This window comes from Hyperolius riggenbachi, chromosome 5, assembly GCF_040937935.1.
Source record: "Hyperolius riggenbachi isolate aHypRig1 chromosome 5, aHypRig1.pri, whole genome shotgun sequence".
Classification (NCBI taxonomy): domain Eukaryota; kingdom Metazoa; phylum Chordata; class Amphibia; order Anura; family Hyperoliidae; genus Hyperolius; species Hyperolius riggenbachi.
In genome coordinates, this window is record NC_090650.1 from 412,125,447 (window position 1) to 412,149,366 (window position 23,920).

At 47.2% G+C, this 23,920-nt stretch overlaps 1 protein-coding gene across 5 annotated transcripts in view; it reads left to right on the plus strand.

Moving 5' to 3' along the window:
* The window catches only part of COL14A1 (collagen type XIV alpha 1 chain), a 430,812-nt gene that overhangs the window by 299,641 nt on the left and 107,251 nt on the right, over positions 1 to 23,920 (plus strand). For all 5 annotated transcript variants that reach the window (XM_068237960.1, XM_068237964.1, XM_068237961.1 and 2 more), the window contains one exon: positions 6,767 to 6,889. In XM_068237960.1, the coding sequence (XP_068094061.1) occupies positions 6,767 to 6,889 (123 nt within the window). The remainder of the gene's footprint in view (positions 1 to 6,766; positions 6,890 to 23,920) is intronic.

Consider the following 23,920-nt stretch of genomic DNA (forward strand, 5'->3'; position numbering starts at 1 on the left):
TGCTACACAGTTGTAAAGGAATGACAGCAAACTCCTCTCCTTCTCCCAGGGAATTCAATGGCAGGATTAATGTATCAACAGGGGCGGTGCCAGGGGGGTGCTTTGGTGTGCTGAAGCACTCCCTAAATTTGTCCAAGCACCCTATTAGCACCCCCTAAAAAATCAGGTGCTGATTTTTTTTTGTTTTTTAGTTTATTTATTTTTTTGCTCTGTTTCTATAATTTTATTGGACACAGCCTGAGCCTGCGCTGCGGCGCTGTCCCCCTTGCTGTGTACGGGCGGGCGGGGCGGCCAACGTCAGACGTTGCGTGCGCAGCGCATGCTGACGTGACGTCACTCGGCCTGGCCCAGGCAGCATAAAACAGCGCACGCCCCACGCCGCGTGTGTTGGCGTGCCGCGAAGAGAGCGAGCGACGAGACGAGTCTCTGACTGGCCGAGCCCGAGAGCAAGCGAGGAGCGAGCGAGCGAGAGAGACGAGCGAGACTGGAGCCGGAGACCGGAGTTGTGTGAGTCTCGCAGCAGCAGCCAGTCATTCACTCTCTCAGTCCCCCCACTGGCCCCAGCCAGTTCAGCGCAAGCATGGGGCGGGGTGGGGGGGTTGGATGCCGGGGTCTGGGCTGAGGACTGGGCTGGGCCCCTGCCTGCCTGCCTGCCTCTAATCCTGTCAGTGTAATGTCAATACTATTTATATAGCAGTAACATCTTATCAAGCACTTTACAGAGTACATAGTCAGGTTCTCGGAAGAGCTCACAATCTAATCCGACCATATCATTATGTATTTATATAGCACTGGAATATACTCCAGCACTTCACCACGCCCCTATTTTGATAGCCACGCCCCATTTTGTTGGCCACACCCTCTTTTTTGGTCATGCCCCCCTGCAAAATTGTACAGCACCTGCATAGCACCCCCCAAAAAAAAGATTCCTGGAGCTGCCACTGTGTGTAAACAAGTGTAAAAGAAACATTCCAGGAGCAGACAGATGTAACAATTAAAACAAATGAACTGTTTAAATAAACAGGAGAAATAGACAAATAAATGGAAACAGTAAATTCGGGCACCTGAGGCAAGTGGACAAAAAGGGCGCCGCCATTTACTCCCATAATAAATATCGTTTAATGGGCGCCCAACAGGAAAAAAGGGCACCGGAGAACAATAACGTTTTACAAGCGGCGCCCGGAGACTTTTAATGTTTTATAACTGCTTCTCATGATTACACATTATTTAATGATTTATAATTTTTTTAAACATAATTTTTAAACGAAAAACAGCACAATATTTTTTTCAAACGTTATTAATGCTTATCACAGGGGGGGGTCTTAGGTTTAGGCACCACCAGAGGGGTCTTAGGTTTAGGCACCACCAGGGGGGTCTTAGGTTTAGGCACCACCAGGGGGGTCTAAGGGTTAGGGGTAGGTACAGGGAGGGTTCTGTGTGAGAGTAGGGTTAGGTATAGCTTTAGTAAAATTCGTATTAATCTTTTATAAAACGTTATTATACCTTTCACTTTTTAAACAGGGAAGATTAAGGTTTTTACAATTGCCGATTTCATACACATTATTTAATGATTTATAACTTTATAAAACATTATTTTTAAACGAAATATAGCACAATTTTTTTTAAACGTTATTCATGCTTATCGTTTAAAACCCTGCGCCCTTTTTTCCCAACGCCCTTTTTTAAAGTACGCAAATAAATTGTGTGAGTTTAATGTACAATATAACTGTTTACATTAAAGCTATAATGTATGAAAGTAGATAAATTTTGTATTTTGTAACTTTTTTCCTTATTTTCCTTTTGAAATACATAGAAAATAAGGTCGCTTGGGAGACTGTTAGACGGCGCAGTCTAATTTGTACAGCGCTGCGATCCACAGCAGTGCTGTACTGGGGACAGCCATGTGACACGGCTGTCCCCTCCAGCGGTGATCCGCTGTCATAGGCTGAAGCCTATAACAGCCGATCACAGTGATTGGCCAGCGGGGGGAAGGAGGGAGGGTGTAGTGAAAAAAAATTATTTAGAAATAAATAAAATAAATATTTGTAAAAAAAATTAAATAAACATCTGGGGGGCGATCAGACCCCATCAACAGGAAGCTCTGTTGGTGGGGAGAAAAGGAGGGAGGGGGGAATAACTTGTGTGCTGTGTTGTGCGGCCCTGCAGCTTAGCCTTAAAGCTACAGTGGCCCAATTAACTAAAAATGGACTAGTCACTAGGGGGGTTTAAAGAGAACCCGAGGTGTGTTTAAAGAATGTTATCTGCATACAGAGGCTGAGTCTGCTTATATTGCCCAGCCTCTGTTGCTATCCCAAACCCCCCTAGGTCCCCCTGCACTCTGAAATCCCTCCTGTGTTTACATCTGTAGTGTCAGTCTCAGCTGCTCCCCCGCCTCCTGCATAGCTCCGGTCCCTGCCCCCGTCCCCTCCCTCCAATCAGCTGGGAGGGATGGGACGCAGGCGAGGACCAGAATTCTGCAGGAGGCGGGGAGAGCAGCAGACTGACACTATAGAGATAAACACAGCCAGCTCTGACAAGCTGTGTGTCAGCAGCATGGCTGTTATTTATGAGGAATTGCAGAGTGCAGGGGGACCTTATGCCTGGCATACACGGGTCGACTGGCGGCTCGATTAGGCGCCGGATCGTCCCCGCTCATCTGCGCGTGCGCGCGGATCGCTTCCCGCTCGTCCCCGCCGGTGGTCCATATCAGCCGCTCGATTCCCTGCCATTGTCCGCCGGCGGGGATCGAGTGGGCGCGGGTAGAGCGGCATGGTCGGGCCAGCTGAATATTATCAGCTGGCCGGATCAGCTGGTCGATACACTGTACAGAAACGTACCGTGTATCGCCAGCGTTAGGGGGGTTTGGGATAGCAACAGAGGCTGGGTTGTATAGGCAGATCCAGCCTCTGTATGCAGATAACATTCTTCAAACCCACCTCGGTTTCTCTTTAACACCCCGGTTCTCAAGTGGTTAATATAACAATATATAGATCATTTAGTTGTGATCATTATTTATAAAGTTATTGCCAAAGTAATCAGAGCTGAGCTATGAAAATGACCAGGGTAGGGAAGTGGTTACACTGACAATATCAAAAAGAATTTAAAATAAAAGCATGGCCACCCCGGCTCATAGGTCCCAATGTAAGTGTATAGTTGAATGCTACCCAAACACAATCACTAGAGTCCACAAAAAACTGGTCCTACAGTAGAAGTGTCACATACAATAGTAATAAACAATAATCATGAAGTATATAGTGACACTGGATCAGTGAGATGCAGACTCAGTGAAAAATGTATATCTCCTATAGTAATATATATTCATCTAGGCAGGCTATATCGTTTGCAAATCTAAATAAATAAAGTGCCTAGCAGCAATACTAACATATTAATAAAGTGAATAATATCAAGAGAGGTAAAGCATTCCAACCCATCCACTGTAAAACTTGAACTTTTAATTTGCTTCTTTATAAAAAACACACACAATGGTAGCCCACGGCTAAAATACAAAAATACAAAAATATGATACTTAGCAGGTCACTGCAGATGATGGAGGTGCAGATGATGGAGGTGTCACTGCCTCTCTCAAGATGGTTTTTAATTCACCCAGATATTTCTCTGTTGGGTCACTTCTGAGTTTGCTGTATGTTGTACCATCCTCCAATTGATTCATACATTCCCTTGTATACATGGATATCGGCCAGAGGACAATGTTGCCCCCTTTATCCGAGGGCTTTATAACTACCTCCTTCTGCCCCTTCAACCATTTCAATGCCCTCTTCTCCTCCTCAGTGAGGTTTGGCTGTGCTTTAGGATAAACAAGTGCCTTAACTTCCTGTTTTACTCTATTATAGAAAATTTCCAATGCAGACCCTGGGGACAACTGGGGGTTAAACCTAGATTTTGGTCCGATGTGCGGTGGGACCTCTAACCCTTTCTGGGACCACACCTCCTTATCCAATCCCTTAATTTCACACAGATCTCTAATCCAACCTTGTTCTTCAGTGGAAAAATCCTCACTCAAGATCATAGGGATAGCAATCCTTTCGGGGGGTACTGGATCTTTGTATAGACCTAATTTCTTCTGAGACTCAAAGTGTCTATAACACGCCATCTTGCGCACATTTTTAAACCATTCAATTTCAAATTCTACTTCGTCAAATTCTGCACTAGGACAAAAGTTCAGACCCTTCTTAAGGAGTGAAATGCATGATTCGTTTAGCTGTAACTCAGACAAATTGATGATATCTAAATTCTGTTGTTGTGGCGTCTCTGCGATCGTCTCACCTCCTTCTGATCCCATGTGATCTGATTCTTTTTCAAAATGCCCTTGCCCCTTCCTCTGCCTGTTTGATCTTCTGCGCCCCCTACTGCGCCTTGTGGGTTTCCGTCCCCCAAAGGGGTGTCCTCATCAGAACCTGACCTGTGGGGGGTGAGGCTGTTGCAGGGGGACACCTCCTCTAATATTTCACTGCCAATATGTTTTTCAGCCGCTAGATGTCGCTGCATCTACACTTTCGGCACACGTGTGTCGTATGTGATCTGCTAGACGTACAGATTCACCGGCTTACGTGGTGCGGCGTGTCGCATGCCCGTGCGCGTATCGTGAGGGGCGGAGGTACGCGCATGGGCACGGGGTGACGTGGTGGAACGCGGAAGCGTTCCACCGCAGAGGTATCCGGAAGTGCGTGGAACAGCGGCCTGACCGGAAGGTGATATGATCGGGGTGGCGCAGCCCGACGGTGTCACGGCAGATACCCGCCTTCCCTCCTTCCTGATTGGAAGTCTTACTACCGGCGGATTTTTACAGGTGAGTGTGTCCACACCTGTCTGGTGCAGCGCTCACCATTGGCTATTGGCGGTATGGGTGGGCGGGTTACACAGCCGCACCCAGCGGTGGGGGATGGGGTTTCCGTGCTATATAGCCTTACTCTCCACTATCTTGGGGTGTTCGGTCTCGAGAAAGCCCTCATTGCGGGGCGAAACGGCCGTCGACTTCACCTCCGCACCTCCATCATCTGCAGTGACCTGCTAAGTATCATATTTTTGTATTTTAGCCGTGGGCTACCATTGTGTGTGTTTTTTTATAAAGAAGCAAATTAAAAGTTCAAGTTTTACAGTGGATGGGTTGCTCCTGGAATGCTTTACCTCTCTTGATATTATTGAATGGACTTTCTAGTTGATTCTGGATGTTGCACCATCTTTTTTGTATATGGTTCACGGCCTTTTTACTGAGTGCACTCGCCACATCGCATCTTGTCTGCATATTAATAAAGTGCATTATGAATAAATATCTCATTCATATCAAAACAATCCATGTAACAGTACAGAAAAACAAACAAACTGCAGTGTACAATTGTGAACAACAAGCTATGAAACACACCCTGTGCCAAGAAAAAACCAACACCAAAGAATAAGACTGACATGAGAGCAGATAAGATGTGAATATATACGCAGGTGTATAATATCCAGCCAGCCTAGCAATAGAGGATACAGCAAGATCGCGGAAATGTTCAGGACTGGTAAAAAGAATGATGCAGAGATAAAGAGGAGGAAATGATGGGGTCTTTACTGAGTGTAGCAATGTGAAGAAACCTGGGCGGCCACGCAATCCAACTAGTACACTTTATAGAGAATTTATGTGTGCATCAAACCAAGTAACACCTGACAAATCTGCAAATTTAGCCTAATTGGCTACTCATGAGACATAGCTCATGCAAATATGCATTTGCTTTCGCTTGCCAAAGTTTGCAGAGTTAAAACCAATACCGCAAAGCGTTTGACCTGCGGGAATTAGTTCATGTTACATTAGCACTATCCAGGAGAGGCACGGGGAGGCTTCCCAATGCACACATTGAATTCTCTGTGTAGCAATCCAACTAGTTGCACCGAGGCTACAACTGGTTCCTGATTTTGTCTCTGCTCAACGACATAGTGTTTCTGTTTCTCAAAGAGCTAAAATATATGACCTATTGACTTTTTTTTTTAATCTATCCCCTGCATTCAGAAGCTATTTTCTGCCAGGAAAAAGCTTCATGGCTGTGAAGGCCAGCTCACATGGTTGTGTGCTCATCGTTTAAGCACCGACCATTTAAATGAAAGGCACAGCTGGTACCGTCGTTTACCGCCGTTTGCTCAAGCACTGCATTTTGATTCCTATTTTTGTCAGGCCACTTAAAGTGAACCAGAGACAAAGCACCCTGGTGTATTTTACCTTATAAATCAGTGGGAACATGACAGTAAACACCTAATCTGCTCTTTGTTTCATTGTTCTCTGTTTAATCTGACTGTTATCACCTCTGATAAGAATCCCCAACTGAGCTTTCAGTCTGGCTTTGCTACGGATTGATTATAGCTGAGTCTGTCTTCTCTGGTGTCTCTTCAAGCCCGAGCCTGCCCCCTTGTGGCTCTGCTATAATGACTCAGCTATAATTATTCCCGGCAAAGACAGACTGAATGCTCAGTCTGGGATTCTGATCACAGCTGATAACAGACACTTTTAGCAGTGAGGATGAAACAGAGAGCAGGGCAGATGTTTTCTCTAATGTTCCCACTGATTTATATGGTAAAATACATGAGGGTGCTTCGTCTCTGGTTCACTATTAAGGTTCCCTTTAAATTACCACACAATTTTCATAAGCTTAATTATTAGCATGTCGTTGACCAGCCCTACCAGAGTTAGACACAGCAAATGTAGAGTTTCGCCCTAAATCCTCTGTTATAACCATTATGCCTTTACACTTAGTATTAATTGATTTCTATTCCACAGTGCCGCTCTCTGCTCCTCGGAACTTGCGAGTCTCTGACGAATGGTACAATAAGCTGAGGGTCTCCTGGGACCCTCCTCCTTCTCCAACCATGGGCTACAGAATAGTGTACAAGCCTACAGGAGGTAAGAGTTAATTATTTTATGGAATGCCTAATATATTACATATGCTACCAATAGGTTCTGCAAGAAATCACTTAGCCGTTGAAAGTATCAAAAGGAAAACAAAAATGTGTGTTCACGTTGCCCCAAGTGCTTCCATCATACACTGGTAGATGTGTGGCCAACAGGGGAATAACAGGAGCTGTGGTGCAAGTGGTCCTGTCCGTCATTAATGTAGAGAGGAGTGTTATACATTGCCTGCTCCCGGACGCAATATGGGACTATGTTACTTCCTCTGTGCAGCCAGCCAATCACCATGTGGTCTCCAACCCTGTCACATGACATGGATTCACGCAATATCCATCAAAAATGAGCCTAAACTAGGACTTTAGCATTGCAGATAAGCCATTTTTGAATTATTCATTTTCATTACCTAGCCGGCTAGGTTTGCTGTGTTGACTTCCTATACTAAACAGCACTTTATAAGCTGTCCAAACCCCTCCTCTTCTTTCATCATCACCCACAAGAGGGCATCAACGAGGAGCTGGGAGTGGGCACCAGTCAGGATTTTTTGTGAACACACAGCTGCAGGGGCGCAACTACAAATCATGGGGCCCTACAGCAGAACTTTGATGGGGCCCCCCAATGCTCACAACTTTCCTTTGCTTAACCCCTGGTGACCCCCACAGCCTGGGAGCCCATCTTCCTAGGATCATAAGACAAATGTGGACATCACAATCTTCACAAGTGTAGCCACAAAAACACCTGATCTGGAGGATGGTCCCCTGTATTGGAGGGAGTGAAGTAGTATTTGGGGCCCCCTTACTGCTCTTGGCCCCCCTGTGGTCACAGGGGCTGCTCCCCCCTGTAGTTATGCCTCCTGCACAGCTGACCCTGCTAAGAATGTTATGTTAATTGTATATAAATGTATGCCAATGGATGTGTACCATGCAAAATCACCAGCTACTTCATTGGATTGGTCCTATTCCAAGTTGCATTACAGCAGCCCTGAAACGACTTAAAAAATAAATAAACAAATTAAAAACTCATCTATGTAGAGGGAAGTTTCTGGATCCCATTGACCTTTCCTGGTCCTCTCTCTGTGCTCTTGTTCCACCGCTGTCCCCCGTTTGTAGTTACCAACCCGTAGGTTGAATGCACCTTTGGAAGTCCTCATGCAGGCTAGATAAAGGCTAGACAAGCGGATCCATACTTGCACATGTATACATCCAAGCTTGTGCATGTGCAGTATGGATGCTCCTGTCTTTGGAAGCACACGGGGACATGAGTGCTGCCTAAGCCTGCCGAGGAGTCCTGAAGGAAAATCATTTCAATGGGAGACAGAGGAAAACAGAGGAAAACCAAGAGCAGGAAGAAATCCAGGAAGGCTTTATGGCAGGGGTAGGGAACCTGTGGCTCGGGAGCCAGATGTGGCTCTTTTGATGGCTGCATCTGGCTCACAGCTAGGGGTTGATTCACAAAGCTACACTGCTCAAGCAGCGCAGCTTAGTGTGGCAGTGCAAGTAAAATGTTCAGAGTAGGCAAGCATGCACTACTAACTTACTCGAGCCCCCCCCCCCCCCCCCCACCCAAAAAAAAAAAATCTAACGGCCGCTCCAATTGTCTCACCCTGAACCCTGTCAGGTCCAGTGACTTTGTAGGACTAGATTACCTACACCTTGATTGGCCCAATAGGCGGTCTGTCACTTGAGTGCGGGGATCTTGTTCTACAAGGTGACCCAATCCCCAAGTCAGCTAGCTAATTCGGTATTTCTCCTGTCTGGCTCTCGGGACGTTTCAGATGTTGCTGAAACCCAAGAGAAGCTGAAGACGTGTCTGACACTTCCGCTGCCTGGAGGATCAACTGTGTACACATCACCATGGCAAGAGGGACGTGAGCCCCGTGTTGTCGCATGCGCACTGTTTAAAACATATTGTATGGCTCTCACGGAATTACATTTAAAAATATGTGGCATTTATGGTTCTCTCAGCCAAAAAGGTTCCTGATCCTGACCCCTGCTTTATGGGATCTAGGGACTTTTCTTTACATAAGTGAGTATCTCCTACTGACCAGAATGATCAGTAATGCTACGTACACACATGCGACAACGATCGTTTGTTGAGAACGACGAACAAACTTTTAATTGATGAAAGAACGACCTAAGTAAAGATAGTTTTAAAAGGTGTGTAACGATCTGATCGTTAGAACAAACGTTACATCACGTAAAGCAACTATTGCGCCTGCGCATAAAAATGAGAAGATTCACAGAGAAATAGTGAAATGCGCATGTCAAGCCTAGTACGAACGACCGTTTCCAACGATGTACTACTTTTGCAAACGATCGTCGTTGGTTAAAATCCGCCGAGACAGAACTTTCTTTTGTAGCGATTTGGCTCGTTCGTCGTTTGCCTTAATAGTCGGTGGTTCGTTTTTTGTAACGATCGGCGTTGGTAAAGATCGGGGAACGATCGTTACAAACGACTATAGTCGCATGTGTGTACGCACCTTAAGACTGCCAGGCAACTGGTATTGTTTAAAAGGAAATAAATATGGCTGCTTTCATAGGTCTCACACCTCAGGTTCCTTTTAAATATCTCTTGTAGTGGCATAGTCATTTAAATTTAGGCTTTAAATTTAGTGGTTTCCACAATGTGTACATTTGGCTCTATTTTTGTTTTAAACTATGACCATTAGTTGATTATTGTAAGATTGATTGCTAACTAAAAACCTCAGCTGTTACTCCCCTTGTACCTGTGATATGTGCCCCAAGCACTTCACACACATCGTACGTTAAAAAACCTTTCAGAAGAGTGACTATATGAAGCCTGATCCTTCCTGGTGAAGCCTTGGAGAGAGAGACGACGTTGGAGCAGTCGTGCCGTGATTTAATCCCATTTTCGATGCTTTCCTGGCTGCTGTGGGCACATTTTTCTCATTACCGATGTTGCTGGAAGGTGTAAGATCACGAAAATTCACTCTTTTAACACAATACAGAAGTCAGAGCGGAGCGTGAAGCCTCAGAACAGCGATATCTCGTGTTCCAAGTGCTGCTTACCAGACCTGGCCCGATTCGTTGCTTTAATGCCAGCCAAATATTAGAGGCTGTTGTTTCTCTTCCAAACATTCGCTAGGAAAGTTTTATAGATGGAAATAATCCCATTGAGGACTCTTTTTCACTAGGAAACGCGATAGCATGAAAAATCGCACTGCGTTGCAATCATGCTTCCTTCTATGTTCACTACAATGATTTGACCACAGTTGCACTGCGATTCATCAGGTGTATGGCACCACTGCGATGTTGATTTCTGATGGGAAAAAAAACCCGGAGGGAAAATAGTTTGAATTACTAATCAGGGGAGGGGGAAATAGCGGCATGATTGCTATGCAATTTTTCTGCGCTCCTATGCAAAATTTAAAAGCGCAAATGCGCAAGAAAATGACGCAGGCTAGGGATTGCATTTCAGAGAAAATCTAATCGCGACAGTGGAAAAACAGCTCCGTGATTTACATGTTAGTTGCGGTGCTGTAGCGAATTGAATCGCACCTATTGGAAGAGGGCCCTAACTGTCTACCCACACAAAGCAACACTGAAATTATTTTAACATTCCCCTTCCTTCTTCCATACCCCCCCCCCCTTCCCTTCACCCCGGTCTATACCATGCTTCCCTCCCTTAGGGCCCGTTTCCACTTGTGCGGTGCGAATCGCCGCGGTAAAAACGCATGCGGTTGTATGCGATTTTTCGTGCAAATTCGCATGAAAATTCGCATGGATGACGCTGTATGCGAATTTAACCATGGCAGTGCCGGTGTGCTTTTCCATTGATTTCGCATACCAAAGCTGCAGGCGATTTCCCTATTAAATACATTAGCGGCGATTCGCATGCATTCCACACGCAGGCGATTTCTGAGGGCTCTGTCGTGCAGAAAAATCCTGCACAGAAAAACGCTCAGGAAAACTGACAAGTGGAAACAGGCCCCTCCACTTGTATTGGCTGTGCGAATCTGCATGCAGGAAACGCATGCAGATTCGCGATAGTGGAAATGGGCCCTTACTCCCAAACTTCCTCGTTTTAATCAGACCATCTCTCTTGAACCTAGGTTCTCAACGCATAGTATACATACCCCAATGGGTACTTCTGATGGTTCCAGGGGGTACTGACTTGATATACTTAAAGAGAAACTCCGACCAAAAATTGAACTTTATCCCAATCAGTAGCTGATCCCCCCTTTTACATGAGAAATCTATTCCTTTTCACAAACAGACCTTCAGGGGGCGCTGTATGACTGATATTGTGGTGAAACCCCTCCCACAAGTAACCCCTCCCACAAGAAAAGTTCGAAACTTTTGTGGGAACTGCCAAAAACCATGCAGCAGCTACATCACCTGCCAACAGTAAAATGTTCACTGGAGTTCCTCTTTAGCTAAGTACAACAGTTTTAGATTGAAAAAATTATAATCCTGTATAAACAACACCAAGTTAGTATTTTAGCTAATTAAAGGCAATAGTAAATGCATGGAAATTGTTTAGAAACAATGTTCACTCACTCAGTGCAGTTTCTAGGCTAAAATGCACCCAGGGCGAGGGTGTAAAAATTGCGCCCCCCCCGAAGCAAGGTATGGGTGCCCACAGTGTAGGTTAGCCAGGTCTAGTTGCACTCAGTATAGATTCCCCCAGAATAGGTACCCCAGTATAGGTAGCCAGCTATAGGTACCCCAGTATAGGTAGCCAGGCATAGGTGAGCCAGTATAGTTGCCTCCGGTATAGGTTAGCCAGGTAGGTGCCTCCAGTATAGGTAGCCAGTATAGTTGCCCACAGTATAGGTTAGATAGGCAGGCGTCCCCGGTATAAGTTAGATAGTTAGGTGCCCCCACTACAGGTTAGCTAGGTGGGTGCCTCTAATATAGGTAGCCAGAATAGTTGCCCCCCGCATAGCTTAGATAGGTAGATGCCCCCAGTATAGGTTAGTTAGGTAGGTGCCTCCAATATAGGTAGCCAGTATAGTTGTCACCTGTATAGACTAGCTAGGTAGGTAGGTGCCCCCAATACAGGTTAGATAAGTTAATGCTCCCACTATAGGTTAGATAGGAAGGTGCCCCCAGTATAGGTTAGATAGGTAGCTGCCCCCCAGTATAGGATAGGTAGGTGCCCCCCAGTATAGGTTAGATAGGTAGGTGCCCCCCAGTATAGGTTAGATAGGTAGCTGCCCCCCAGTATAGGTTAGATTAGGTAGCTGCCCCCTCAGTATAGGTTAGATTAGGTAGCTGCCCCCTCAGTATAGGTTAGATTAGGTAGCTGCCCCCCAGGTTAGATAGGTAGCTGCCCCCCAGTATAGGTTAGGTAGGTGCCCCAGTATAGGTTAGATAGGTAGCTGCCCCCAGTATAGGTTAGATAGGTAGCTGCCCCCCAGTATAGGTTAGATAGGTAGGTGCCCCCCAGTATAGGTTAGATAGGTAGGTGCCCCCCAGTATAGGTTAGATTAGGTAGCTGCCCCCTCAGTATAGGTTAGATTAGGTAGCTGCCACCCAGTATAGGTTAGATTAGGTAGGTGCCGCCCAGTATAGGTTAGATTAGGTAGGTGCCCCCCAGTATAGGTTAGATAGGTAGCTTCCCCCAGTATAGGTTAGATAGGTAGCTGCTCCCCAGTATAGGTTAGATAGGTAGCTGCTCCCCAGTATAGGTTAGATAGGTAGGTGCCCCCCAGTATAGGTTAGATAGGTAGGTGCCGCCCAGTATAGGTTAGATAGGTAGGTGCCGCCCAGTATATGTTAGATTAGGTAGCTGCCCCCTCAGTATAGGTTAGATTAGGTAGCTGCCACCCAGTATAGGTTAGATTAGGTAGGTGTCCCCCAGTATAGGTTAGATTAGGTAGGTGCCCCCCAGTATAGGTTAGATTAGGTAGGTGCCCCCCCCAGTATAGGTTAGATTAGGTAGGTGCCCCCCAGTATAGGTTAGATTAGGTAGCTGCCCCCCAGCATAGGTTAGATAGGTAGGTGCCCCCCAGTATAGGTTAGATTAGGTAGGTGCCCCCCAGGATAGGTTAGATAGGTAGGTGCCCCCCAGGATAGGTTAGATAGGTAGCTGCCCCAGTATAAGTTAGGTAGGTGCCCCCCATGATGGAGGGGGGAGCCGCAGCCGCGGGGAGGGCAGCCCGACCTCTCCCTCCCTCTCCCTGGGCCGCCCTCCATGCGATCCCCCCTCGGACGAAGTGCAGAGTAATGCGCAGGGAAGCGCTATAGAAAACTACTCACCTCGCTGGCTCCAAGCGCTGCTCTCTCGCCGCCAGTCTCCTCTCTCTGCCTACACGCTGATACACACACACGCTGCTTCCTGTTTAGCAGCGTGTGTGTATCAGCGTGTAGGCAGAGATGAGACTGGCGGCGAGAGAGCAGCGCTTGGAGCCAGCGAGGTGAGTAGTTTTCTATAGCGCTTCCCTGCGCATTACTCTGCACTTCGTCCGAGGGGGGATCGCATGGAGGGCGGCCCAGGGAGAGGGAGGGAGAGGTCGGGCTGCCCTCCCCGCGGCTGCGGCTCCCCCCTCCATCACAGCGCCCCCCTCCCAGCAGCGCCCCGGGCGGCGGCACGCCCCGCACGGGGGTAGAAACGGCCATGCACTCACTAAGATTAAGAAGATCTTTATCATGGGGAAGTTGGGTTAATTTTTACCATGCTAGGGGGAACTTGATGAGCAGCACAAGCTTGCTTTCAAAAGGGCCAGATAGCAATAACATACGCGTCCCACTTGCTTGTTCCCCACCCCTGTCTGAAGTATATGCACACACGGAGCTGCTTGCTTGGCAGTTGAAAAAAGCTGTTATTTCCCACAATGCAATAAGAACCTTTGTGAACCACACACAGCAAACTGTCAGATCCGGCCCTGTGTCCTAACTGCCTTGGCTGCGCACATGCTCAGTACAAAAAAGCCAGGGACACACAACCATTCAGATGATGATGCAGGGACACTTGCATTTTATTGTATAGGATAGTGAAGAGAGACAGAGCTGGCACCAAATGCACTGCAGGACCTCAGGTGTGCAGTGTCAGCTCCCATGGCATGCACTCGTGAATTCACAAAGTCCAAGTTATATTAATAGAGCAGTAGGCGAGGCGGAGGCACTGATCTTTTCTTAGGAGATATTTATTTTGCAACCATCATCACTAACATAGACATGGAAGCAACAAGCATGGGGGTGGCGGCCTCACACACATTTTGCGGCATCCAGTGGAGTGCAGTGATTATGCAATGGAGAGTGCTAAGTGATACATCTTAATGTATGTAAAGGCAACTTTGTTAAGGTACAATGGGCTTGATTCACTAAGACAAATAGCTTGCCTTACCAAAGTGAACATGCCTTATCAGAGTAGCATAGTGAGCGCTACGAACCCGCAGGGGCTCAGGGCAGGTCGAGTGGAGCTCTCCTCATTGCCAATTAGCAGCCATAAGTTTGCTATGCTACTCTGATAAGGCGGGTTAACTTTGATAAGGCATGTTATCTCTGATAAGGCGTGCTATTTGTCTTAGTAAATCAAGCCCAATGTGTTAACGGTCTCTGAGGAATCAGAATCATAATCATTTTATTTCGCCAAGCATGACTGGTTCATGCTTGGAATGGGGCTTGGCACATACAGGACTTTAGTGCAAGATAGAACATTCAAAGACACAGCAGAGTAATCCCAATTTCCACACAGAAGAGTAACACAAGACGTAGCAATAAGGTATAAAAAAATAGCAGCAGTGTAATACAATTTGTCAGTTCCAGCAAAAGAAGCCTAAGGGGAGAGAACGGGGGCACTGTGGGGCAGAGGGGTGTGGAGAGAGTTCAGAAGGTTGACGGCTGAGGGGAAAAACTGTTCCTGTGCCTTGAGGTTCTGGTGGAGATGGCCTGGAGCCTCCGGCCTGGTGGGAGCTGTCCGAAGAAGCAGTGGCCTGGGTGAGAGGATAATTTGCAATCTTCATGTAACGATCGGTGAAGCACAGAGAGGATCTGATTACCGGTGATCTGCAGTATCACTGGGTATACAGATATATACCAGATTATAAGTGATCTGCAGTCTCACCGATAATCCGATACAACCTCTAACCTCTGTTCACCTGAGTAGAGTGTAGTGTTTGGTGTAACAGTAACACTTTGAGGACTAGGCCTCAGTGCAGCAAGGAGTACTGCACAGATTCCTTCTGCAGACCTGAGCTCTCCAAGATGGGAGGAGTCAGACTGACAGTAGGAAGGATGTCTGGAAGTGACCCTCAGGAGGAAAGGTCGCTAACAGAGCGAGGAACCGCCTCTAACGGTAAGGTCGGTTCTCGAGGTCGGACAAGCCAGGTCGTACACACACGGACAGATAAAGTACAAGATCAGGAGGCAAAGGCGGAGTCTAAGTACAGGCAGGGTTCAGTAACGGGGTATCAGAAATATCGAGGTACAGAATCAGGAGGCTGAGGCGGAGTCTAGAAACGAGCCGGGGTTCAGCAACAGGGTATCAGAAATATCAAGGTACAAGATCAGAGTTCAGAAGGGTAGTCAAGGCAGGCAAAAGTCATAACAAATAATCACAATCAAACTAGTACTTTAAGCTATCAACAAAATCTAGCTAAGTGTAGGATTACAGCTCCAGCTGGTCCCGGCACACTTGTGGATCTGACTACGGATCTGGGTGCTTCCTCATATGTGATCGCACGCCAGACAAAGAGCAAGTGAACAACCAGCAGTATATATACTCTAGGACCTTTCCAGGACCTCCCTAATTGCTGGTCCAATGAGAGCAGTGGAATTTGTCAGCTGACCCAGCTGGTCAGCCGACACCCTTCTAACTGCTATTTAAACTCTGCCTCTGTGCTCGCGCGCGTGTAAGTCTGAATCTTGGTGGACTATCAGTCCCAGCCACACCAGTACTGTCTTGCAATGTATCCAGTGAACTAAGTGCGGGAGCCGCCTCCGATGCGGATTCCGCCGCTCTGCCTAAGCGGCATGCGGCGTTTTTTCCGCGTTGTGACGCCATGCTGGACGCGGAAACAGCCGCCTCGCCTTGAGAGACAGCGGCTTTTCCGCGTTTCATCACAGTACCCCCCCCTCGAGGAGTGGACTCCGGACAACTCCTACCAGGCTTCTCGGGGTGTAAGGCATGAAACTCTTTCCTCAACTCATCCGCATGCATGTGAGTCCCCGGTACCCACTGTCTCTCCTCAATGCCATATCCCTTCCAGTGTACCAGATACTGTACCGAGTTCTGGACAATGCGAGAGTCCAAAATTTTCTCTATTTCGAACTCAGGATGACTATCCACCAGGACAGGAGGAGGAGGAGTAGGGCCCACATGGACTGCAGGTTTGAGCAGGGATACGTGAAATGATCTCACCCCACGCATGCTGGCGGGGAGATCAACGGTATAAGTGACGTTGTTGATCTTTTTGGTCACATAAAACGGACCCACAAACCTGGGGCCCAGTTTGGCAGAAGGCTGCTTCAGGGTCAAGTGACGTGTGGACACCCAGACTAAATCCCCTGGCTGAAACTTCCATTCCATGGAACGTCTCTTGTCCGCTTGACCCTTTTGACTTTGGAACGCTTTCTGCAAATTATCTCTAACAATTCCCCAATTGTCCCTGAGTGACCTCTTCCAATCCTCCAGTGCTGGGAACGGAGAAGAGGCAACTGGCAAAGGGGAGAACTTGGGCGACCTCCCTGTCACAATCTGGAACGGGGAAAAACCAGAAGAAGAACTCTTTAAATTATTCTGCGCAAATTCTGCAAAAGCCAGAAACTTCACCCAGTCATTCTGTGCCTCCGCAACGTAACATCTTAAAAACTGTTCTAAAGACTGATTAATTCGTTCAGTCTGCCCATTCGTCTGTGGGTGGTAGCCTGACGAGAAAGACAGCTTCATGCCCATTTGGTGGCAAAATGCCCTCCAGAATTTAGAGATAAATTGGACTCCCCGATCGGACACAATGTTCTCCGGAATGCCGTGCAGCCGGAAAATGTGGACGATGAATAGGTCAGCCAATTCTTGGGCCGAGGGGAGTCCTTTCAAAGGCACGAAATGGGCCATTTTGCTGAAGCAGTTGACTACCACCCAAGTGACCGACATGCCTTCAGACCTGGGGAGCTCACCCACAAAATCCATGGACAAGTGGGTCCATGGTTCACTCGGGGCGGGTAAAGGCTGTAAGGTACCGACAGGTGCCTGCCGGGAGGGTTTACTTTTGGCACATACCGCACATTCCCTGACATATTCCTTGCAGTCTGATGCCATAGAAGGCCACCAAGCACACCTGGCAATCAGATCCTGCGTTCTGGCAGCACCAGGGTGACCAGCACTCTTATGGGCGTGAAACATTTGTAAGACCTGTAGACGAAAAAACAGTGGGATAAACAAGACCCCCTCCGGTTTTCCCTCAGGGACATCCTGCTGAAAGGGACCCAAAACCTTTGTCCAATCCTCCCAGGTCTCTGTGGCTGCTAACACCAGCCTCTGCGGGATGATGGACTCAGGAGCGGGGGGCTGTGCTGTCTCTAATTCGAAACATCTGGACAGGGCATCTGCCTTGATGTTTTTGCTGCCTGGAGTGTATGTGATAATAAATCTGAACCTCGTAAAAAATAACGACCAACGGGCCTGTCGGGGACTTAGTCTCTTAGCCCCCTCGATGTATTCCAGATTCTTGTGATCAGTATACACCGTGATCGTGTGTTCTGCCCCTTCTAACCAGTGGCGCCATTCTTCAAATGCCAATTTAATGGCCAGAAGTTCCCGGTTGCCTATGTCGTAGTTTTTCTCTGCCGGTGAAAACCTCCGAGAGAAATAGGCACACGGGTGCAACCTTCCCTGCAGCCCAGAGCGTTGAGACAGCACAGCCCCTACTCCAACTTCTGAGGCATCAACCTCCACAATGAATGGGTAAGAGGTGTCTACGTGTCTCAATATGGGTGCAGAGCAAAACAATTTTTTCAAGTGAGAAAAAGCTGCCACAGCCTCAGGAGACCAGTGGTTGGTATCTGCCCCCTTTTTTGTTAGACTGGTAAGAGGGGCAATCATCGTGGAGTATCCCTTTATGAACCTCCTATAGTAATTCGCAAAACCTAAAAATCTTTGCAGGGGCTTCAACCCCACTGGCTGTGGCCATTCCAGGACAGATGTGACCTTGGCAGGATCCATTGACAGGCCTGAGGTGGAGATCACATACCCTAAAAATGTGACAGTGGTCACCTCGAAAATACATTTCTCCACCTTGGCATACAGCATATTTTGCCTCAATTTGTCCAACACGAATTTAACGTGGACCCTGTGCTCGGGGAGGTTGTTGGAATAGATTAGTATATCGTCAAGGTATACTAGTACAAACCTACCCAACACCTCCCTGAATACCTCGTTGATTAATTCTTGAAAGACGGCTGGCGCATTGCATAACCCGAAGGGCATCACTAAGTACTCGTAATGCCCGTCGGGAGTGTTGAAGGCCGTCTTCTATTCATCACCCTTTCTAATGCGGACCAGGTTGTATGCACCCCTCAGATCTAATTTTGAAAAGATCTTAGCGTTGGTGACTTGCGTAAATAAATCGTCTATCAATGGTAACGGATAACGATTCTTAACCGTGATTTTATTCAGGCCACGGTAGTCGATGCATGGTCGCAGCCCTCCGTCTTTTTTCTTAACAAAAAAGAATCCGGCCCCTGCAGGCCACTGGGAGGGGCGAATGAACCCTTTGGCTAGATTGTCACGAATGTACTCCTGCATCGCTATTTTCTCTGGTCCAGACAAATTATACAGGTGGCCCCTAGGGGGCATACAACCGGCACGGAGATCGATGGGGCAATCGAAAGGGCGATGAGGAGGTAACTTGTCAGCAGCCTTGGGACAGAATACATCCGAGAACTCGGAGTATTGCTCGGGAACCCCCTCCACATGCAACTTGGTCTGACCTAAAGTCACCTTCCCTAGACACTGTTGGGAACAGAAGTCTGACCAACTAGTTAATTGTCCTGTAGCCCAATTAATCTGTGGCGAATGGAGCTGCAGCCAGGGCATTCCTAAAACAATTGTAGAGGTGGTCATGTGTAATACAAAGAAACTTAGACTTTCGTTATGCAGAACCCCAATAGTGACTTCCACCTCTGGTGTCTGAGACAGCGGACGGTCCCTTTGCAGCGGGGAGTCGTCCACAGCAGTAACCTGGATAGGTGGTTTTACTGGGGTGAGCGGAATGCCCAACTTTTCTGCGAACTCTGAACTCATAAAGTTAGCCGCGGAGCCAGAATCAACAAAGGCTTCTGTGGCTTCAGATTTGTCCCCCCATGTAATCATACATGGAAGGAGCAAACGTTTTTCGTTTAAGGGTATGAGCCGGGCACCTAGGGTGCTACCTCCTACCACTCCTAAACGGTAGCATCTTCCCGGCTTGTTAGGGCAGTTCTGTACTATATGCCCCCCTTCAGCACAGTACAGACACAGCTGTTCGGTCATTCTCAGTCTTCACTCTACCTGGGTCAATTTTGACCGAGCAATCTGTATCGGCTCGGATGGAGGAAAGACGGGAGAAGGTGAAATAGTAGGAGGTGGAGTCACTTGGACCGTAGTGTAAGATACCCCTCTGACACGGGAACTACCCCTGGTCTGTTTTTGGTAGCGCAGCCTGCGGTCGATTCGGATGGCCGCTGAGATGGCCTCATCGACTGTTCTGGGCTCGGGCTGGCTTAACATCAAATCAGAGACCTCATCGGACAGCCCTGACAAGAAACGATCTAATAGGGCATAAGTGTCCCACCTGGCCGTAACTGACCACCTCCTAAACTCGGCCGCGTAATCTTCGACCGGACCTTCGCCTTGACGCAAAAGCTTGAGCTTCCGCTCAGAAGTCGAAGCAAGGTCCGAATCGTCGTAAATTACTGCCATAGCTTTAAAGAATTCCTCTACAGAGGTAAGAGCTTTGTCTCCGGTGGGCAGGCTATATGCCCAAGACTGGGAGTCGCCAGACAACAAAGTCTTTATAAACGTGACCCTCTGGGTCTCAGTACCCGAAGATTGGGGTCTCAACTCAAAATAGGACAATACTCTACTCCTAAAATTCCGGAAGTCAGATCTGTGGCCGGAAAAGCTTTCAGGTACAGGCATACGTATGTCAGAGCTAGGAGAGGATCGCACATGATCCACTGATGTCTGGAGGGTTTGTACAGACCCTGATAGGGCATCAATAAGAGTTATGTGGGCGCCCAGTACTTGATTGATGTTGTCCACCGAAGTGGCAAGTACACCCAGACAATCAGTGTTTGCGTCCATTTTGTATTTTGTCTGGCGTTCTGTAACGATCGGTGAAGCACAGAGAGGATCTGATTACCGGTGATCTGCAGTATCACTGGGAATACAGATATATACCAGATTATAAGTGATCTGCAGTCTCACCGATAATCCGATATACTAGCTAACCTCTGTTCACCTGAGTAGAGTGTAGTGTTTGGTGTAACAGTAACACTTTGAGGACTAGGCCTCAGTGCAGCAAGGAATACTGCACAGATTCCTTCTGCAGACCTGAGCTCTCCAAGATGGGAGGAGTCAGACTGACAGTAGGAAGGATGTCTGGAAGTGACCCTCAGGAGGAAAGGTCGCTAACAGAGCAAGGAACCGCCTCTAACGGTAAGGTCGGTTCTCGAGGTCGGACAAGCCAGGTCGTACACACACGGACAGATAAAGTACAAGATCAGGAGGCAAAGGCGGAGTCTAAGTACAGGCAGGGTTCAGTAACGGGGTATCAGAAATATCGAGGTACAGAATCAGGAGGCTGAGGCGGAGTCTAGAAACGAGCCAGGGTTCAGCAACAGGGTATCAGAAATATCAAGGTACAAGATCAGAGTTCAGAAGGGTAGTCAAGGCAGGCAAAAGTCATAACAAATAATCACAATCAAACTAGTACTTTAAGCTATCAACAAAATCTAGCTAAGTGTAGGATTACAGCTCCAGCTGGTCCCGGCACACTTGCGGATCTGACTACAGATCTAGGTGCTTCCACATATGTGATCGCACGCCAGACAAAGAGTAAGTGAACAACCAGCAGTATATATACTCTAGGACCTTTCCAGGACCTCCCTAATTGCTGGTCCAATGAGAGCAGTGGAATTTGTCAGCTGACCCAGCTGGTCAGCCGACACCCTTCTAACTACTATTTAAACTCTGCCTCTGTGCTCGCGCGCGTGTAAGTCTGAATCTTGGTGGACTATCAGTCCCAGCCACACCAGTACTGTCTTGCAATGTATCTAGTGAACTGAGTGCGGGAGCCGCCTCCGATGCGGATTCCGCCGCTCTGCCTAAGCGGCATGCGGCGTTTTTTCCGCGTTGTGACGCCATGCTGGACGCGGAAACAGCCGCCTCGCCTTGAGAGACAGCGGCTTTTCCGCGTTTCATCACACTTCAGTGCTCTGGTGCGCATTCTGGAGTTGTGGAGGAGGTCCAGAGGGGGGAGAGGTTTCCCGATGATTCTCTCTGTAGATCTGATGACCCTCTGCAGTTTGTGTCTGTCACTGGCAATAGTGGATAGAGGACAGATTCAATTGTGGAGGAGTAGAAACTTGTCAGAAGTTCTTGGGCCAAGCCTAGCAAAAGTCTGCTGGGCTTTCCTCTGGGTGCAGGCATTGTTGGCCTTCCAGCTCAGGTCGGTGGAGATGGCTGTGCCAAGGAGGTGGATGCAGGCTACTCTTTCAACTTCCGTGCCATCAATGTAGATCGGAGGTGGAATTAGGCACGAAACAGCTGCTAGACCCCACCGCCCGTGCTTGTTGCTTTCATGTCTATGTTGTTGAGGGTTGCAAAATACATTTCTCCTAAGCAAAGTGGATCAGAGCCTCGTCTACTACTCTATTGGTATAAAATGTTGAGAAACACTGATCTAGCCAAGATGAGAATATAAAAGTGGCAATCAGGATTTCATTTTCAGGTCCCCATATATTTTATAAATGGGCTCTTTGACTGTTCCTTGGTGAACATGAGCCCTGTTTAAACCCATATTTAGATTTTTAGAGTCATTTTAGGTTTATTGGCCCACTTGACCTCTTAACGCAGAGAGATACATTAGCTGTGTGTGCGCCTAGGATTTGTCTGTTCAGCAAAAGTTGAATGTGGCATCGATGTATATTTTCCAAATTTTACAATGTACAAATATTTTCAAACCAGCATTATCCAAGAGTAACACCCAGGCTCTCCAGGAATATGCCGCACATGTGAATAACAAGCATTCTGTGTTATGGCATTTCCATAGGCCGCTTCTAAAATTAGCAGCCCTTTCAGTCTGTGAATATTAGGCTGGATTATATCCACTTATTGCCTGGAAACTTGTAAGAAGTCTCCAAGTGGGACCCCATGGGTAGTTACTGTACTTTCTGTGCTAATTTTTATCATCTGACTCTGGAACTATTTAAAGTGAAATCCCACTATTGCTTAGACGAAAATAATCCCTTCTATACATTGCAGAGATTAATGGAAAAGCTTTTTCAGTTTTAAAATAAAGGAAGAGATAATTGAGAGCCCTTGATAGTGTAGTAAGTTAGTGCCAGGTGTTTTTTTCAAAATAACAAAAGATGAGTACTCACGGGTGAGATATCACTAAGGCAACCACTGTAACAGTAGTTGTGGAGATTAGACTCGACCCCACTTGGATTAAAAGTCACTCTCGGTAGTCAGGAAGTAGATAGTGGATAACACCCCTCCACTAAGGGTAGACTAAAACAGTTACTACTGTTCTATCCTGAGGAAGCGGACATAGACCCGTGAAACGCATTGCAAATTTTGGATTTACGATGCAAAGTATTTTTTTGCTGATGATTGACAGTTTTGAGTCTACTTGGGGATGTAAGCCCACCAAGTAAGTCCCTTCTTAACCCCTATACGGCCACGTCAAGCCTATTGGTGTGAACGCGGCGACTCCCTCAGGACCGCGTAACGCCAATTGGCGTCAAGTCCTGGCGGCATGTTTTGCAGGAGATCGCGCCTGCCGATGTGCGCTTCTCCTCTTGAATGATGGAGCTTCGCTCTGTCATCAGTCTCCCAGTGGCGATCGGCACTAGGAGACTGTTAGATGGCAAAATCGCAGTCTATTTAAACTGTATAGAGCTGCGATCTATGGCAGTGCTGTATTGGGGATAGCCGTGTCACTCGGCTGTCCCCCTGGGAGGCTCAGGAGCGATCAGCTCTCGTAGGCTGATGCCTATGACAGCCGATCGGTGTCATTGGCTGGCAGGGGGAGGGAAAAAAAATAATAAAAAATAGGTAGATTTAAAAAAAAAAAAATATCAACAAATAAATGCACAAAAAAAACAAACATTGAGGGGGGGAGCTGCGATCAGAGCCCACCAACAGAAAGCTCTGTTGGTGGGCAAAAAAGGGGGGGGGGTTCATTTGTGTGCTGCATGGTATGGCTCAGCAGTAAGCGTTTAAAGCTGCAGAGGCCAAAATTGTAAAATAATAGCCTGGTCACTAGGGAGGTGTAAGCTTATGGTCCTGAAGTGGTTAAACTAATTTTAAATATTTTACTCCTCTGCTCAAATACTAATTATACGTTTTTCAGTTTGTTTACACAACAGTGTGGAAAACACATGTATGTCAGGCTTGGTTCTCACTTGTAAGGAAAACATAACGCTTTCCACAGCGTAGCAAAACTGAGCAAACAGAACCTATGCAAACCTATGGGACCCAAGCTTCCACTTGCATTTAAAAATGGATCAGTTTACTGCATTGCTGATTTTTTTCAGAACAGAGGATGCTTTTCCAATAGAAACTAGAGATGACCAATGAGATGTAAATATTTCCGAGTTCATGCAGATTTATGTCATTTTTTATGCAAATATATTCAGCTTGTAAATGGATCCGTCAAGTCCCACCCAGGTTTAAAGGGAACCTAAACTGAGAAGGAAATGGATTTTTCCTTTTAAAATAATACCAGTTGCCTGACTCTCCTGCTGATCCTGTGTCTCTAATACTTTCAGCCACAGCCCCTGAACAAGCATGCAGATCAGGTGCTCTGACTGAAGTCAGACTGGATTAGCTGCATGCTTGTTTCAGGTGTGTGATTCA